The 18641-nt window shown below is 44.5% G+C and overlaps 1 protein-coding gene across 7 annotated transcripts in view; it reads right to left on the bottom strand.

Annotated features, from left to right (window-relative positions):
- Nucleotides 1-18441, bottom strand: part of FYB2 (FYN binding protein 2) — a 58161-nt gene extending 39720 nt beyond the window's left edge. For 2 of the 7 annotated variants that reach the window (XM_084852395.1, XM_084852391.1), the window contains exons 1-5: nucleotides 18311-18441; nucleotides 18036-18187; nucleotides 9002-9788; nucleotides 5610-5753; nucleotides 2574-2607 (exon numbers count right to left, since the gene is read on the bottom strand). In XM_084852395.1, coding sequence (XP_084708521.1) covers nucleotides 2574-2607; nucleotides 5610-5753; nucleotides 9002-9788; nucleotides 18036-18044 — 974 coding nt within the window. In that variant the 5' untranslated portion in view covers nucleotides 18045-18187; nucleotides 18311-18441. Of the gene's footprint in view, nucleotides 1-2573; nucleotides 2608-5609; nucleotides 5754-9001; nucleotides 9789-18035; nucleotides 18291-18310 lie in introns of those variants that run through there. The other 5 variants (XM_084852394.1, XM_084852390.1, XM_084852396.1 and 2 more) reach the window with 4 other exon arrangements.
- Between the last annotated feature and the right edge of the window lie 200 nt (nucleotides 18442-18641).

Genomic DNA, 18641 nt, shown 5'->3' with positions numbered 1-18641 from the left:
GGAAAGGTCCAGAAACACAAGCCGTTTGCAAAAAGCTGTCTAAACAAAGACCCCTAGACAACAACAGATGTAGCTCAAGCCCACACCTGCTGCATAAACAGAACCATTTGTGATCAAAAGCCTTGTCTGCTGGCCATCAGGGATAACAACAGAAGTCAGTTCTCGGCACCTGCAGATTAAGCTAGTCTGAGTGTTTACAGTCCTCAAAGGCTTGTAACTTTGGAAATGTCAAGCCAGAAAGAATGGAGAAGTGGGGAAAATACTGTGTGGGAGTGAGCTTCTTTGCAGCAGAGAGGGGGAAAGTAGGACATCATTAAACACACACACAAACACACACACACACACACACACACAGAGGGAAAGAGAGAGAGAGAGAGTTAGTTAGTTTACTGCAGACTCAAAGGAGTACCAGTAAAAGACAGCCAGGATGAGGCAGAATTGGTTCTTGTATGTATTTTTCTTTGATTATTACATGAAAAGGAGTTTTGTTAGATTTTTGCATTTTCTATTGAGTTATGCCTATGAAATGATTTGTATCTCTCTTTTAAGCACAGCCAGTGATTTGCTTTTTAAAGGAAGAGGTGCCAAGTGAGGTTTCAAGTCATCTTGGGAACTTCTATCTGTTGACCTGAAAATCCTGCTTAATTGCCGCATATGCATGGGGTGGCCAGCGAATCGCATTTATTCCATATATGGAGTACATTGCAGCCAAGGCTGGTGTGCCAGTCGCAACTTCTCCCAGAGAGAGATCGCTTAGCCTCGGTTATCCATGCTTTGGAAGCATCCCAGAAGTGGTGCCAAGGGTTGGCATGGCTGGGCAGCTGCTGAGGGTCCATACCCAAGCATGGACCCACTGACAAGAGCCCCCTGGAGGTGCTCCTCCTCCTCACCATTGCAACCTGCTTGTTCACCTGCCTCGTGCTCTGGCCCAGGCAATGGTGACAGGGAGGAGGAGAAGCAGTAGATACGATTTCTTCTCACTTGCTCTCTACCTGACAAGCAAGCAAGTGGTAGCAATGATGGGAGATGAGATGAGGAGCAATAGCAGCTGGTGACAATGGCAATAAAAAGGTAGACTCACTGAGGGAAAGGGCCTGTTGAGGGTGCCTTGCCCAAGGGCCCTCAAAGACCTTGAGCCAGCACTTGAAATAACTATATTAAATAAAATTAATAATGTATGCCTGGCCTCCATTGATGCTTTCACATGGCATGTGCATATGAGAGAGAGAGAGAGAGAGAGAGAGAGAGAGCGCACTTTGAACTACCTAAGTCTTACTGGATTCACACTGCACTTCAGTCATCCAACTCTCCAATGTGGGAAATATTCTACTGCACACCCAAGGCAATTACAAACTTGGGGTCTGCATGGCAGAGGGGGAGAAGTGTGTTTCTTACAACTCTCCTTATAAAAAGGTCCCCAGACAGATAAAGGAGTTGCACATTAGTTGAACAAGTGGATGTTTCCTGCTGAAAAACCTTGTAAGTCAAATAGGCTATTGGGGGTGGGGGGACAGACCACAGAGAAGACACAGGAAGAGATAAATGGTTCATCCTATTCTTCCCAACAGTTGCTTTGTTTTGAAGTAAAACGCACCTTGCAGCAAAAAATGAAGGGGAAAAGACTACATCAGAATGTCGGAGAAGGGGAAATACTGACTTAAGAGGTACTGCTCTGCTTTACAGTGTTAAAGCAGAGGTATCAGCTGAGTTGGATTTCTCATCTTTAACATTGTGATTAAACCACCTCTGAGTTTCCCACCTGTAAAACAACTATTTGACTGGGTGTTGATTTTTTTAACCATTACATTCTAGGCCAATAACAATTGCTGGCAAATGGAAAATGAGAAGCTCACAGTGACAACTGTAGATTTCGGAAAGGCAGCTAGCTCTAGGGGAAAGGCATATGGTCATATTTCTTTCTGAAGTTGAGGTAACGGAGTTACTGACCCAATGGTTGCTTTAGCTCAGGGGTCAGCACTGACTCAGCAGCAACCTGTTTGGCCCAGAGGGCCACAAGCAATGCCAGGTGATGGAGCGGGAGCCCCCAACACACACCTTCGCATGGAGGGGTGGGGAGGTTTAAGTCTCCCCTCCCTGCCAACTGAGCTGCAAGGAAGCCACAATCTGTATGAAGATCGCTGAGGAGGTGGAGAGGCTTAAAGCTCTCCACACACACACACACCGGCAATCCTGGTAAAGAAAAGAACACTGTTTCCATGCTGCTGGAACAGATCCTAGTCTGCTCCCTGTCCCACCCCCCACAGCTGATGACTAATCAGCTGGGCAACAGGGAGAAGTGGGCCGGGCACCCTGAGGCTCTGTGGGCTGCCCAGAGGGCAGCCAAGGATGGCATGTGAACCAAGGGCCACAGGTTGTCCACATGTGTTTTAACTAAACACATGAGCACAAAAATAGTATGTGAAGTAATATAAAAGTAATGTACAATAAAATAACTATTGCTTGCTCTCTTTTTAGACCTTCCGAGAAGGTCAACAGTATTAGACATCTTTTGCTTGCCATGTGTATGGTTCAAGACATTTGATTTCTAGGGAATAGAAGAGATAGTTACTTACATTTCAGGAGTCATATATGCATCATCTACAGCATCTGAAAACAATATATATGTATATATATATATATAAGGTAATGGAAACAAAAGCTACAACCACACACTATGCCAGAGATGCTAAATTTAGTAGTGTAGTTTTTAGGTGGATCCATTTGTTGACCCTAACAAGGATCCCAGAAGCCCTCAAGTTCAAGGCTGTCTCATGTCTTCTGCTGGACTACTAAGGGAGAGAACTCTCTGAGAAGACCCAAGTAGTAATTTCACTGTATGCCTGCATGGAATAAGAGGAATTAAAACCAAACAGTACTTGTTGGTCTTTGAAAGCTTCAAGCCCTGGTGTCTATTATTTCTGAGGTCACACAACACAGAGATACGCTGAAGGGCATATGAAAATGATATAGCCCTAATGTATAGTCCAAGTGTGTATCACTAATGTGGCAAGGATGGAATGATAAACTTGGGTATATATGTCAGGATAGGAAAAGGTACAATTAAGTTTTCTAAGATTTGTGCCTTAAGTGGGTCACTCAACAACATTTCTTACTGAATTGTGAAGCAAAAGAAGACCAATCCCAAATCAGTTTAAATGAATAAATGCATGCAATGGTCCATACAAGAAAATAAGTGGTAAGCAAAATGAAAAAAAAATAAGGCAATTAATTTCTTCATTATTTTAAATGAAGATGTCTTTTCAGTCTAATGAGACAGATACCTTAGCATATAGTTGCTTAATTTGTTCTATAGAATGATAGATTTTTTAAATGTGATGTCACATCCTCCTCCTCCTCATTATTATTATTAATTATTACTATAATAATATAAATTTATATACAGCTTTCCAGTAGGACAAACTGTATGGAGAAGCTCTGATATGATAGCAAGCATACTTTCACACCAAAGATCACTTTCCAAAGTAAAAAAAAAAAAAAAGTCAGAGCTAAGCTAAGGGTACCTTATCTGTGAGAGAGACAGAGGGAGGGAGGGAGAGAGGGAGGGAGAAAGAGTAGACACACAGAGATAGCGATCAGTTCTCTGAGTCAATTCAGTTAGCACTATATCATTGTTAGTTCTGCAATGCAAGTTTAATATAGTGGCCCTATTCAGACGCACACTGGGGAAGGGTGGTTAGGCTAACCATGGTGCATGGTGGTTACCGCTAAGCATTGCGAGCACTACTGCCACACGTGCAAGTAACCATGTTCCACAACATGGTTAGACTAACCACTCTCTAACCACCCTGCCTCCTGCAGAACCCGCAGTCCTCCGGAAGGGCAGCCATGCATCCCAGCAGTCTTTGTGCTGTTGGCCATTTTAGTGCTTGGTGCTGCTGGCCACTTTGGTGCTCGGTGGTTCAGAAGCCTGCTGCCCCCTGGGCTGTGGCACAAGGCTGCTGGGCACATCCCACAGCATGGACTCTCTCTCTGTCTTTCCCATTCTAGAGGCCTATAACTGCCACTCACCACTGTAATCTGCTGCCCTGATCATTCAATCATCCCCTATGGCACAAATGGACACAGGCAGCCATCAGGAATCAGCTTCCACCAACCATTTATGCTGCTGCAGGTGCAGTACTGGAGCCCATGCTGGCTCTCCAGTCACATTGTAACAGGTGCCATCACACATGGCAGCGCCTGGCCATGCCCATAGCGTTCCCATAGCAGTGGTGGGCCAGGGCACAAGCAGCGGTGAGCCGCAGCTCTGTGCTCGCTTCTCTGCTGGCATGCAATGGGCTGTTGCTGGAGGTGGCATATCATTGGGCTTGTGGCAGCCGCGTCATTTGCAGCTAGGCAGATCTCAGCCATAGAGATCTGCTGCTCAGGCATGAGTGGCTAATTCTTCTTTGGCTGCTCTTGCCACAGAGCTCTATGGCAGCTGTCAATTGACCATGGAGGCTGTTCAGACATCACACTAAGCCATGGTAGAGCCCACTAACCATCTTGCAGCAAATGGTTAGTGAGTGTGGTTAGTCTGTGTTTAATAAACCATCATGGTTGGGAAAAGCACTGTTCAGACATCATGGTAAACCATCATGGTTAGCTAAAAAAAAACATTAACCATCATGGCTTAGTGTGATGTCTGAACAGGCCCGTTTCCTTTTCTGGTTTGGGCTGTTGGGATCCTCTGGATCCTTGGATACACTGCATACCTGTGAACAGATGCAATGCCTTCTAGAGAAGATCCACACTACAAACTGGATCCTCCTGGTTGTTCCCTTTTTCTCAATAATTAACATCAAGTCAGAGGGAAAGAGTTTAAGGTCTGCTATATGACAATGATGTAATCAGCTCTTATCAAAGCTTAGAGGTCTTGAAGCATCAGAGGTATGTATTTCACACACCCAGCTTGAATATCTGGGCTAATAGCCTGGTTATCTGAACTATTTCTAAACTGAAAAGTGTGGTGATTAAACAGTCTATCCTCCTGGTTGAACGATGGCCCCTCAGTGACATTAAACTCTCTCATTTCGGTAGTTCCCAGCAAAGAAGCTATTTCGATCTTTTAAGAGAGATTATTTTAAACCATTGCCTTAAGAGTATTCTCTTAATTACTGAGGTTGCTATACTTCCAAAATTCATTATTTAAAGCAGCCTTCCCTGCTAATGGCCATGCTGACTGGCAATGATGAGAGGTAGTTCAGTCCAACAATCCTGGAGGGCACCGTATTGGGAAAGGCTAATTTAAATATTTTAGGCTGTATGTGTGTGTGCGTGTCTTGCAAGTTTATAGAAAAATAAATAAATGAAAACAAAGCAATAGAAGAGAAAACATATCAAAAATGTTAAATTTGTCATATAAACTAGCATGAAAGAGTGAATTGAAAATACAATCAATTTTAGTTTGTTGTTTTTTTCAGTATGGCCAATTATAGCCAATACATTACTGCTATTCTACAACATAAGAACTCCTCCTAAAGGCAGCGTCACCAAGACACAGTGCTCAGATGTGCCATTCCTGATTTTAAAGTAATTTCAAGTTCTTCTCAGCACCTATCAAGTCAACTGCTGTTTTATAGCCAAAACACAAACACAAAGTATCTTACCTGGAAGGTTCCACTGGAAGGTACCAAGATCTACTTTAGGTGGCCGTGGTGGTTTCTTTGGAGGAGGACCAAGTGATATAAGGGAAGGAAGTGGTTTGGTTTTTGGAATCTTGATCTCATCTTCATCATGCAGTCTTTCCATACCTGAGTCAAGAGAAGATCTCAATACTTTGAAAAAAAGAAGTGAAGCATCTACGTTGGAATTTTGTGATGTGTGAACTAGACCAAATGAACAAAATAAAAAGTCCCTTTCTTCTAGTTCTGGCAGATTCACATGCCCATTTTTAAAATGATGAAATTTACACACAAACTGACATGTTAGCTGTAGAACTGGTTTCATGGTTGCTCTTCACACATTGCTCTTCAACCAGCGTTGAAGAAAGGATTTGCCTTCAATGAGGCAACCTGGATGCAAGGCAGAGCAGTTATAATACTATTTCCAGAGCTCTCGAAAAGGGAGGAAAAATTCATTCTGCCTACCACTATAGGGATCCTAGTCACATTCCTGGAACTTCCCCTTCCTTTAGTGGTGGCCTTTCTCCATGTCATAGCATGCTTGGCAGCAGCCTTGGCCAACAGGAAGAATAACTTCAGGCCTAATTATTCACTGTCCTATAGGGCAGGGGTCCCCAACCCCCGGGCCGTGGACTGGTACTGGTCCGTGGCCTGTTAGGAACTGGGCCGCAGCAGGAGTTTGGGAACCCCCCTTACCTTGGGTCTGCCAGGGGGGGCAATCCCCCCCCCCCGGAATTCTCGCCGACCCTGGCCGGCTCCACTCTGAGTCCATGGAGCTGCTGGCCGGCTCCAGCCACTGGCAGCCTTCCGGCCGCTGGGATGGAAATGGCGTCTGCGCGGATGGCATTTGCATCCCTGTTCTTCAAGTAATAGGCTACATAAATCTTTACGTAGCTGATTACTTGAAGAACAGGGACGCAAATGGCATCCACTGTGCGGACGCCATTTCCGTCCCAGCGGCCAGAGCCAGCAGGCAGCTCTATGAACTCAGAGCAGAGCCAGCCGGGGCCGGTGAGGATTCGGGGGGGGGGCGGATCGCCTCCCCCCCGCGGACCCAAGGTAAGGGGGTTCCCACACCCCCGCTGCGGCCTGGTCCCATCACCCCCCCCGGTCCGTGGAAAAATTGTTTTCCATGAGACCGGTTCCTGGTCCCAAAAAGGTTGGGGACCACTGCTATAGGGGGACAATGTAGGAGTTGTATGTAACAGGTCTCCCAGGACTCCTTGTGGATCAGCCTTACATGCCAAAGCTACCAGAAAAGGAAACCTGTGTATATTGGCAAGTAAGCTTTCCATAACTATTCTACCATACAGAAACATTCTAAACTATGCTAATTAAACAGGGGAAGAACCCTTTAGCATGGTACAAAACTGAAAGGTCCATGGAAAGGTTAACCAGGACAATATCCTGGAACACACACACACGTGTGCACACACACACACACACACACTTATCTTATTAGTCACCTGCACTTCATTGCAAGTTGGCAAAACAGTTGCTTAATATTAACTTCCTGTACAACAGCTTTTTCGAGTAAAGTAGAAGAAGAAAAAAAGTTAAATCTTTTTCGTATTTGGCATTGGTCCTGGATTTTGTAAAGAAAGCATGTCAGACCAGGAGCTTCCTGGTTGTAGATTTCTTATTTCGATTCTTGAAAGGCAATGCAAACATTAGTTTCCACCACTATTTTTGAGTTCAAGTACTACTGTGGTAGCCTGGGAAGTCACAACAGTTTTGCTCCACAGTTACCATGACAGCAGACAAATCTCTTAATATTTATGAAGAATATACTTTGATTAGTAGCTGGGTGCATTCATGTCAGGGCTTTTGTCAAATGATAGCAATAAAGAATGCATTCAGATTACCTATTATTTATACGGGGTCTACAAGGATTGGAATCTTTATCTTATGCTTCCTGGGAGGGCTTCCCAGGAGCCACATAACACAAGATAGCTCTCCCTCCACAGTGGAGAGTTTCCTGCTTCAGGTGATGTGAAGACAGAGAAGCTTGAAACTAGAAACAAGGTCTGAAGGTGGTCCAAGGGTACATAAGGTCCTACAGACAATAGGATAGCCAGGGAAGGCAAGACATGAAGTCTGGTAGGAAAACAACGGACACTGTGCCAACAACTCTGTGCCTGGAACTGAAGGTTTTTAAGCCAGAGCATTCAGAGCCCCACTCAGGGCACAGCTGCAGGCCACCCTGCACCACCAAAGGCCACCCAAGGAAAGGTCTACTCACAAGGAGAGCTTACTCATGAGTAAGGCTTAACACATGAAGAGTCTTTACTCCTTAGATGGGCACATCTTCACCTGGTGGCCGACCAAACTTACATCTTCAGGCATCTGCGTTCCCTTGGACTAGGTGGCCACTTGACTTCCACATCTGAATCAGAAAGTGGTCTCCTCATGTCTTGGGGAACAGAAGCAGATGCTGTCTCCCCTCAAGGATCAAGGATCCCTCCTAATCTACCTCAAGGTCCCCCTAAACAGGCTGCTACTCCAAGGTATTCAGCTCAGGAAGTTCTAGGTCATTGTCGGAGGAGGTTTCTTCAAGAGAGTACATGACAGAGAAGGAGGTCATCCTTGGACAAAGGTGGAGGTTTCCAGTGATGTGGCGGCTCTGCTAGTGGTGCTCCACCAGGGGGGAGCTGAAAACAGGACAGTTTGAGGATGTGTTGGGGCAGCCAAAGATCCACAGCATCCTAGGCTCTCTCATTCCAACAACATGCTGGGACTGATCTGGAACCTATGCCAGCCCAAGAGCTAGAGTAATAAATTCCTCCCTTTGGAAACAATGGCAAGGGGAAAACAGGTTCCCCACCATCTGTCCTGGCTGGCAGGTCTTAACTGGTGGTCCCTCTGCCAATGACCTCCCTTGGCCCCACCTTATGATTGCTTTGCCCATTTATGGTTACCAGAAGAAAAGTTATTGATCATTTCCCAAATGTCCCTCTCAGGCAATTATAGGAGTGAATACTGATTTTAGTATTTAGTTTTCACTCCTGCTTGAAAACGCACCACATTTTGGCAAGCCCTACTTAATGTGAACCCTGTCACAGCTGTAAATGAAGATTTTAAACTGACCAAAAAGCCATCTTCAAACATTGTTCCAGATGTTTTGAAATAGCATAACTGGACTCTTCTCTCCCCTGCCCCACTTCTTCAAAAATGTTCTTCTGTATAAAGCAAGACAAGTACCATCCACGTACATTTCATACTCAGTTCTGAAAGTCTAAGAAGCTACCCATCTTCTCTTGAACTCTGGCTGTTATCTCACTTGTACTCTAGTACCTATTTGAAGCAAAACTACAGGAGTTCTCTGCTGACTTAGTACACAGTATACATAGCAATACACACAAAAGTAAGACATTTACCATTGGTACATTGTGAGGTCTTGCTCGGCCTATCTATGTTGTAACCATTTGGGGAGAAAGCAGCAACATGAATGGCTCCATGTGACATGCTCTCTAAGCTTGTCTGACCTCTAGGTGGAACAGGAGGCATGGCTCTAAGAAATGGAGCTGGATCGCTGTGAAGACGGGAAGGGGTCTTTGGAGCAGAAAGGGCCAATGCTTGCTCATTTTCAGCTATTTTTGCTTTATTCTCTGTAGCAGCAGCAACATTAGCAGTTCTTGGCTGTGCAAGAGATGTTGTTCTATTTGCAGGCTGTGGTGGTGTCGCAGAACACTTCTGGTCACTTGGTGATAAAGCACTTTCCCAAATTTGTAGAGTATTGAGGAAAGAATTCTTGGCCAATGCGGCTTCTTGAGGGTAAAGACAAGACACGGGACATTGGCTTTGGGAATCCACCACAGGTACAGTCTCTCCACAAAGGGTCCCTGGAATGTCTGTGCTTCTATCTCCATTCTTCCCTACTTCAGACAATTCGCAAAGCCTGATCCTTGGCAACACCACAGGCTTGATGTGCATCTTTGCAGGTTTCTGTGAAGAGTAACTGAACTGCTCAGTCTTTCTCCCAGGATCTGGAACTTGCATTCGGCGCAAGGGCTTGGGTTTGGAACAGGAGGTAGGACCGCCATCAGTACTTTGCTGTGGGACAATTTCTGCAGGTGGCTTCTTTGCAGGTTGCAGCAACATACTGGAAAAATTAGAATCATTTTGAAACTTTGCTCGAAGTGCCCTGAAATCTCCAGTTCTTTCCTAAAACAGCCAGGAATAGTAAAGTCAAGAGTTAATTATAATTTTAACACTGAAATTCTAAACTAAATCATCAGCTTAACTCTGAGAGAGAGAAAGCAGACTGGTGTAGCATTGAATGGGAGGGGGACTCAGCCAGGGTCACATTTGAGTCTCTCCACCCCTAGTCTGACTAATCACTATTTCACAATAGCTGTTAGTTCATCAGGACCACTAAAAAGACAGGGAGAATGGAATGCTAAGAAAGAGAGACAGACTACTAATAAAAAAGAAACAGAGGTGGGGAGGGAGAGAGATGGGAAAGAGAAGCATGGAAAGGGGAGCATCAAACCCTTATAATCTGGAGAATAAATAAAGGCCCAGTGGTCCAGGGACTATTGTCAGCAGGGTGGGATTATTCATTGGACTCCCTAAGTAACAACAGTTTGTTTTTTTTATCATTTTCTTAACACAGAGTGGGCAGAAGGTAGATATCCCAATGTTTTGGACTTCAACCCCCATCTGCCCCAGCCAGCATGGCCAATGGTCAGGAATGCTAAGAATTGTAGTCCAAAACATCTGAAGGACACCAGCTTGGAGAAAGCTGGTCTAGAGTAAGGAGCATCCTTTTAAACATGGAGGTATGGCCATAGGAAAACCAGAACATGGATCAGCTTTTTCCAACCTCACATATATCAATTTCCTTTAATTTGTTTTATTAGGTGCTTTTGCAACTCTATCCTCTAATCCAGGGGTGCCCAATTTATGGCCTTCCAGATGCTTTGATCTATATTTCACATCAGCCCTAGCCAGCATAACCAATAGCGAGGGATCATGGGAGCTGTAGGCCAAAACATCTGGAGGGCCACAAGTTGCCCACCCCACATCCTTCTCTTCATGCCATGTTTGTCAACTATTCTGGTTCCAGCTGCCTGTAGCCAAAAAGATTGTTCCACTCTGCCCATGCAAAATGAAAAATAATGAAAACAGAAATAGGAGAACAAAACATTATGAGAGAGAGAAGTAAACACTGGCAAGGAAGACTACTAGAGAAAGTTCCAGTGTCATAAGACCATAAGCCTTACTGGATCAGACCTAAGAAGAGATTCTACATCAGCCTAAAATCCCGCATTTAAAATGGGACTTTCTGCCTCTGTTTTAAATGCAGGATCACAACGGACTCCCTTTACGTGGGCTTCCTTTCCCCCCTCCTTATCTGAGTCTTCAAGATGTTTCACTATATAACCACTAGATTGCGCTGTGGTCTAGCTCCTCTTATCGCAGCTTTTCCTTTTTCATGGAGGGAACGCAAGAGGAACTCAAGCGTGGTAATTTGATAGCTCATTATCTCTGATCTTTTAAAAAAATGGAATAAAGGTCATTTAGTGCAGGAGATGTCCTGGAGATTAACGAAGTCATCTAAAGGACCTGCAAACTTCTATGAGTAATCAATCTCAATATCAAGGTAAAAGCTTCATGTGAAGAAGCCCCTGGTCTGTTTAGTCCAGAATCCTCCTTCCCAGGGGCCAACTTGGAAGCCCAGAAACAGGGCACAAAGGGACTTCGGCACTAGTCCTCTCTCACTATTGCCCTGTCATAACTGGCATTCAGTTGTATACCAGCTGTCTCAAAATGATGGAATAGAGCCCAGTTGGGCTGTTATGTTAATGAGCAACTTTAGGCAAGGGCAGAGATGAGCATGGGAGAAGGGTACACTTTACCAGGGCCCTGAGATTCAGGCTGCTGCTGTATCTATTGTACAGAACTTTTGATATTTGCTTGAACCAATTGGCAACAAAGCAGATATTAGTTTAAAGACATAGCTGCCCGTGCCTTCAATCTATATTGAAAAATAGTGATCCATTTACTCTAATATATGGATCACTATTTTGCAATATAAATGGCAGGTGTGGGTTCCCAGATTCGGGGAGGGGGGGAGGGGAGAGTTAATCCCCCTGCACTTCCACACACACTAGGGTCACAATATGAATTGCAACACACGCACCCCCCACTGCACTTACACAGTGAACAGTAAAAATGAATGTAATATTTGCTTTGCCGTCAACAGGAATGTTAGAAGTAGAACAGAACTTGCGACAAGAACAGTGTCTTACTGGCCCAGGTAGTTGTAGTTGTATTTGAGAGACAGATGCTTTCCTGTGCGTCATGCTTTCTCAGAAACTACTAATTCCAGAGTTCCTTGTGGACAGGCTAGAGGGAGCAATCGCCTTTGGGAGAGAAAAGGTACCATCCTAATTAGGAAGGTTGATACCACCACTGCCACTGCTGTTGGGTTAACAGTCCCAAAAGAGGCATTCATGACTTATGGGACTGTATTAGGTGGGAGGCGGTCTGCTTTACTTGATTATACCGGGCCCCAAATATTGCTATGTTGGAAAAGAGAGAACAAGTTTCAGGATGCAGGAAAATAAAGCTTTATTCTTCCAAGTAGCCTCAATACGAAAACTTTATTTTCCTCCATCCTGAGACTTGTTCTCTCTTTTCTATTGGGTTATTTTGGATATTCTCCAGTTTTGTCTGACCCTGGTTACTGATGCTCTGGCCCTGTTTATTCTACAGCAAGCTAGCTAATATCTAAAATGCCACAGAACATGTTGCTGGCAAACTCACGATTTGGCACTGGGAGACATGGCATAAAACATGTCACGGACCATTCTTTTACTCCCCGTTTTTGAGGTTCCTTCCTGTACATCACAAACTGCCTTATAAACCTGATTATGTGCTTGCATGACATAAGGAATAGCAGCCATGCAGATCAGCCCTGTGCAAAGAACTGAAATAGCTTGTTAGATCAGAGAATTAGTGGAAAGAGACAATCTTGGACAGAACTTCTATTATGCTGAAAGAGAGACACTGGAGCCTTTAATGAGAAGACAAGACAGTTGAGACCTTGTCCTGAGATTTTATTGAGTTTTGTGTAATTGCATCCAACTTATTAAATACCAAACAGTTTCTCCTGAATAACCCCTCTGAGTCAACTCCATTATTTTCACATTATACAGTGTGATGTAAAGCACCTAGGAGAGATTTCAATTGCTCCGATTGTACTAGAGAAGCCAGCTGTATGATACTACCCACCACCCTGCCAGGGTCTAGCTAAAACTGGAACATATACGCAGCTAACACTGCCGTAAAGGAAAGATAAACCAAACCCTGTGATCTCCATCCAAAACATCACATGGAGTTATGAATACAACCAATGGAAGCCAAGACAAAATAAATGCCATTGTTTCTGCAGCATGGGCACAATAACTGTGTGCAAACTTTAAAACCAGCTTAAATGCACTACACTGTTTATACTTCTTTACTGTAAGCCAGGTGCTCTTTTTATTATTGAATTTACTCATCAGGGCTATGCACAGAGATGACACCATGAAAGAAGAAGCCTTTGCCAGGTTGCCACCCCCGACTCCAAAGCAGACATGAGTTCTTTTATGAGAACTTCGTGATTTTATGCATTAACCACAGCTGAAGTGGCAGAACTGAATCTTGGAAAGCTACTCCTGTTTCTAAAGGGCACCACAAGGGAGACTGCTTACTTGTGCAGGGCATTCATGAGCACACTGGGATATTAAGTCCTTAGACCCTGGAAGCACAAAGTGCTTGCTTGACTGTTCCCAAGAAATAATCACTAATCTATTGCCACTGGTAAGATTTAAACTTGTTCCTGGTCTCCTCAGTTTACTATTCTTGGGGCCAAAACAGACATTACTTTAAGTGTGTGTCTAGCAGCTATGTTTCTTTTTTCTTTTCCCTTTAGATTAGGCACAGGGGACCCAATCCAGATCTTAAGGCTCCCTACCCCCCACACTAAGGTTCCAATCCAGATCAGGGCCCCTGTACCAACTCTAGTAAAAAAAAAATTTTTAAAGACAGCTGCTAGACACAAATTTAAAGCATTGTCTGCTTTGGCCCTTTCTTACCACCTTGGCAAATCTATCTACTCTTTTAAATTCAAATTGTTTTTCCATTGATAATATTCAGTTCATCTCAAGCCTTGTTCTCTATTCATCTGTTTCATCTCATCTTTGATCATTTAACAGCTATTTTTGCCTGGGCAGGCAGAGAATAGCACAGAGGCTAAATTGTGCCATCTCCAGGGCTTAGGTGGATGGACCCTTCAAGCAGTCCATCTGCCTGACCCTAGACTGATGAATCTACACATAGCAGTTATACCGTTATCATAACTATTGGTACACATGACACCAATGGGCACCAATAGTTATGAGAATGGTATGATAATGGTAGAACTGCTATGTGTAGATTCAGCCTGATCCATCCAGTCCCGAGCAGTCTCCTCACCTACCGAAGCGCTGATGTTGGATTAGTGGTTAGATCTCAAAGCTTGGATTTGTCTGAGCAATTTTAGTACAGAGCTTGCTGCTGAAGGAAAACATCAAATGAACTGTAGATCCAGCATTTAGGTATTGCCTGAATGCAAACAGAAGCATTAAACAACATTAGCTCATCTCCCCACCCCCCCGCCCTGCCTTTTACAGGTGTAGAAAGAAAGACACCATATAAGTCTTGAAAAGACAGAAGGTGATACATTGTCATTAATGCTGGCCAATAAGCAGAAGAGTATGCTCAATAATTTGGGACTGGTGTGAGGTTTACATTGCAACCCTAAACACGTCTATTCAGAAGTAAGTCCCACTGAGTTCATTGGGGCTTACTTCCAGGTAAATGGGTATCTGTTTGCAGCCTTAGTGTGCTGCAATGTGCTCATAGCATCTCATTCACTTGGCAAGGAAAGAGGAGCTACCATAGAGGTCACCAAAGTTTAAAAGCAGAGTTTAAAATGGCCAGGATCCCAGACATTTTCCTGCCTCCACATTCAAATAGCTCACTGTCCATTTTTTAGATATGAAGGGAACTTTGTACAGGGATAAAGTTATCATTTTAAGTACTGAAAAGAGTTACAGTGATCAAAACTAGATTTTCATTTGTTCTGAAAAAGTGCTCAGATATTTATTCATTACATTTTTAATTGTGCACTTTCTCCGAAGAGGTCAAGGCAATGTGATATTTCTCCCCGCTCAGGGCCAGGGTCAAGGGTGGGTATGGCTGGGCCCCCGCTAAAGGCCCACACCCCAGCCTGGCCCTACAGACAAGGAGCATCTCCAGCAACACCAGACAGGCTGCTCAACAAGATCAGCCTTGGTGTCAGGGTTGGATTGGAGCCCATAGAGCCCCAAAACAGTTCTGATTCTGAGGAAGAGATAGAAACCGTGCAAGAGGAACCCGTGTGCTGTTCAGAGGTGACACCAGAGGGAAAGCCCCTCCCTGCTCACATTCCTGAGAGTGGTAGCGACCCTGGCAGGCAGGGAGAGGGAGAACTGAAGCTTTGGGACACTAGGCACTGGTGCAGGGAGAAGCGGGAGATGGAGGGTACCAAGAGTAGGCGCTCAGCCCGCTTGGTGTGATGTCATCAGCTGTGCCCCGATGCCCCATAGGAAAGGGGTGGACTTTCGCCTCCTAGCCCTTAAGTTCAAAGGCTTCCCGCCTTTACCCTCCAAATGGAGATCAACTGATTCACTAAGGCTAGAAACCCCTAGTAGGCAGCCGTCTTAAGTTTTCCTCATTAGGCTCATGCAGTTAGCATCTGTAAGCATCATTAGGTTGAATGGAAATAAAGCCTTGGAAAACAGCCCTATCATCTGTATGTTGATTCTGGCAACTTGAGGATTTCAGAGGGCAGCAAGGGCGCTCCTGACACTCGTATGGCCTTCTCTCTGTCCCATCAGCCAGAAGAGCTAGGCTGGTGAGGACGAGGGAGAGGGCCTTCTCTGTGGTGGCCCCCACTCTGTGGAACTCCCTCCCTAGGGAACTCTGCCATGCCTCCTCTTTAATGAGCTTCCGCCACTCATTGAAAACTTGGTTGTTCAGGCAGGCATTTGGGGTGGGTTATGGTATTTTTAAACAATGTTTTAATGTGTAATTTTACTGTTTTTAATTGTACTGTTGTACATTGCCCAGAGTGACCGGGTGACAAGCCAATTGGCCAATTAAGAAATTTAACAAATAAATACATAAATAAAAGAGGTCCCTGGAGTTTCTCCTCTGTTTCCCCATTGCAACTTGCTTTTTCACATGTCTCTTGCTCTGGCTCAGACAATGGGGGTGATGAGGAACAGGAGATGCATTGCCTGCTTGCTCACTTGCAGTTACCACTTACAGTGGTAACGATGATGAGAGAGGGGAGGAGGATCAAGAGCAGCTTGTGACAATGGCAGTGAGACGGTGGACTCACTGAGGGAGAGGACTCATTGTGGTGTCTTGCCCAAGGGTCCTTAAAAACCTGGAGCCAGCACTATCCCCACTGTTCATTTTGTGCTCACAACAACCCTGTGAGGTAGGTTAGAATGAAAGAGTGACTGATCCAAGTTGATCAAGTGAACCTCTTGGTGGAGAGGGACAGTACAAAAACAAGACCCCTTCATCAGATCAGTTTCTCAGTACTTCTGGGGGGCGGCAATGGTGGAGGGGAGACCAGAAGAAAACACAATTCCACAAAGAGCTGTTTACAGGGAACTTCCTTATTTTTTCCTCTTTATGGGCACTATTAGCTTTGTACATCTGAAGGGGAACATACTGTGTCTATCATTTGTTTAATCAAGGCAGTACTCTGACCCCAGCAGGCACAACTGGCTGGAATTTTGCCACATGAGTCAAGTACCATGAACAGAGATTTGACGACAGCCAGCCAGGAAGTATCTACTCATGCAGGTTTTCCCTGCAAATCCACCCACAGCTTCTCTAAAGGTCAAAAAGGGGAAAGGGAAGAAGAAGGAAAAGAAACTACTCAGGTAATTTCACAATCAAAATAAAAGCAGCTGAAAAGATTCAACAGAGAGGGAGAAATTTCTCAGGGTTGTTAGTTTAACATGGCAAACCTATATGCATTTACTGAAAAGTAAATTCCACCACATTCAGTGGGGCTTACTGAGTGTGTTTAGGACTGCAGCTCTAAGTTCTTACACAAAAAATCCCATGTTCTGAACCTGTTCAGTGCAGTTATTATCATCATCACCATCAACAACATTTATGCATTGCTTCCCACCACGAAAAGTAGTCTTGAATTACACACATAATACAGACATCCATGATTAATATAATAGGAGGAAATCAATATAAACCATAATCAGCAAAATAATACAACTAAAAATAGATACCATAAACATAATCAAAAAACAAAATAAGATGAAAAGTGTTCATCCACAAATACACAAAGTCTACCCCTGCTTACAGTCTAGAACGAATATCACAAGAACAGGCCACAACAATTGGGCCATAATGGCCAAATGCCTGGGGAAATAAGTATGTCTTTGCCTGGAACTGAAAAGATGACAGTGTGGGTGACAGACAATCTTCCTTGGGGAGAGTGTTCCATAAACACAGAATTACAGAAAAGGGGCTATCACACTTACAATGAAACATTACAGATACCTTCCCCCAATGGTAAAAAGAGCCACCTAGAGGTCATTAGGAGTTCCTCCGATAACCTTGGATATGTGGGCACTGTGTGTTTAATTGAGAAGTCACTGTGCAGTTTTTAAGTTAAATGTATTATTACATGTATATCCTGCCTTTTTTTTTTTTGCTCTTGCAAGGAACCCAAGGAGACTTATATGTCCCTCCTCCTCCTCTCCCTTTTAACCTCACAACAACCCAGTGAGGTAGGTTAGGCTAAAAGTCAGTGACTCGCCCAAACTCACCCAGTGAGTTCCATGGCTGAGTGGGGACTAGAACCAAGAACTCCAGAGTCTTAGTCCAATCCTCTAACCACTACACAACACTGGCTGTCAGATGTGCCAATGACTCTTGTTCACTTCAGAAGCCCAAACCTGCACCTCAGAATTGAAGATAAAAGGTGAACATCTGGTCGGGTTAATCCCTGACCAACCCAAGATCAGTGTAGCACAACTGTGATAGTTTCAACCCAGGTGTTGCACTTTTCTTGGTGGAGGCAGGGGGCAGGTGTCATAGCCCCACAGGACCAGTACAACAAGTCTGTCTTGAAACGAATAATAGGAAACTAAAGCCTGGAAGCAATTTTTTTTGGCATCCCTTTCTGGTCAATTCCCCCAAAGTTAAACTGCTTTCCTGCTCGCTGAAATGATCCATGAAAAGCCACAAGCTGCACTGTGAGAAGCCAGAGGAGAGCTGTTTAAACAGCAAGCAGAGGAAATGCCCTTTTGCAACTGGCCCCGCAAAAACAAACAGCAACAGCATATCGAGAGTAGTTACCATGTCCATGTTTTGCTTCTTGCTGTTATACTTCTTTCTGACGCGACTCAGCTTTGTAGCCCATTTTGAGAATGCCTGTTCTCAAAAGAAGACGAGCCCGAACAACTTCCACTCTCGCTCTCTGTCTCTCTCTCTAGCAGCTCAGAGAAATCCTGCAGCAAAGAAGCAGACAAAGTTAAGGTGGAGCATATATGCAGAAGAATTACACCTGAGCTGGAGGACTTGGCTCCTCCCTAACCAAATCCTCAGGCTGTGAGGGAGCAGATTACTCCCACCTGCAAAGAGATCTTCCCTCAGTGTTGCGCAAGAACCCAGCGTTTCCACATGGGAAATGTCAGCCTTAGGACACTGTAAGCTTCAGAAAGGCGTGGACTACATAGTCGCCCAGGAATGCCATGGCTCCTGTGACTTAGATTTGGCAGGGATCAAAAGGAAAGGCAGAGCAGGCTGCACATTACAGAATGGATCTTTGGCTCTATTCACAGCGGTGCAAACTCTGTACTGGAAAATTTTTCTGTTTCTGCACCCATGGGACTCAGATTCTGTGCCTGAATAAATTATGGAAATAAAGCAGGTGTAGGGGTGTGTGTGTGTGTTTGTCTGTAT

The sequence above is a fragment of the Heloderma suspectum genome, chromosome 4, assembly GCF_057233095.1.
Source record: "Heloderma suspectum isolate Gila_16-S chromosome 4, 16-S_ref, whole genome shotgun sequence".
NCBI lineage: Eukaryota > Metazoa > Chordata > Lepidosauria > Squamata > Helodermatidae > Heloderma > Heloderma suspectum.
This window is presented reverse-complemented; position numbering and strand designations above follow the sequence as displayed.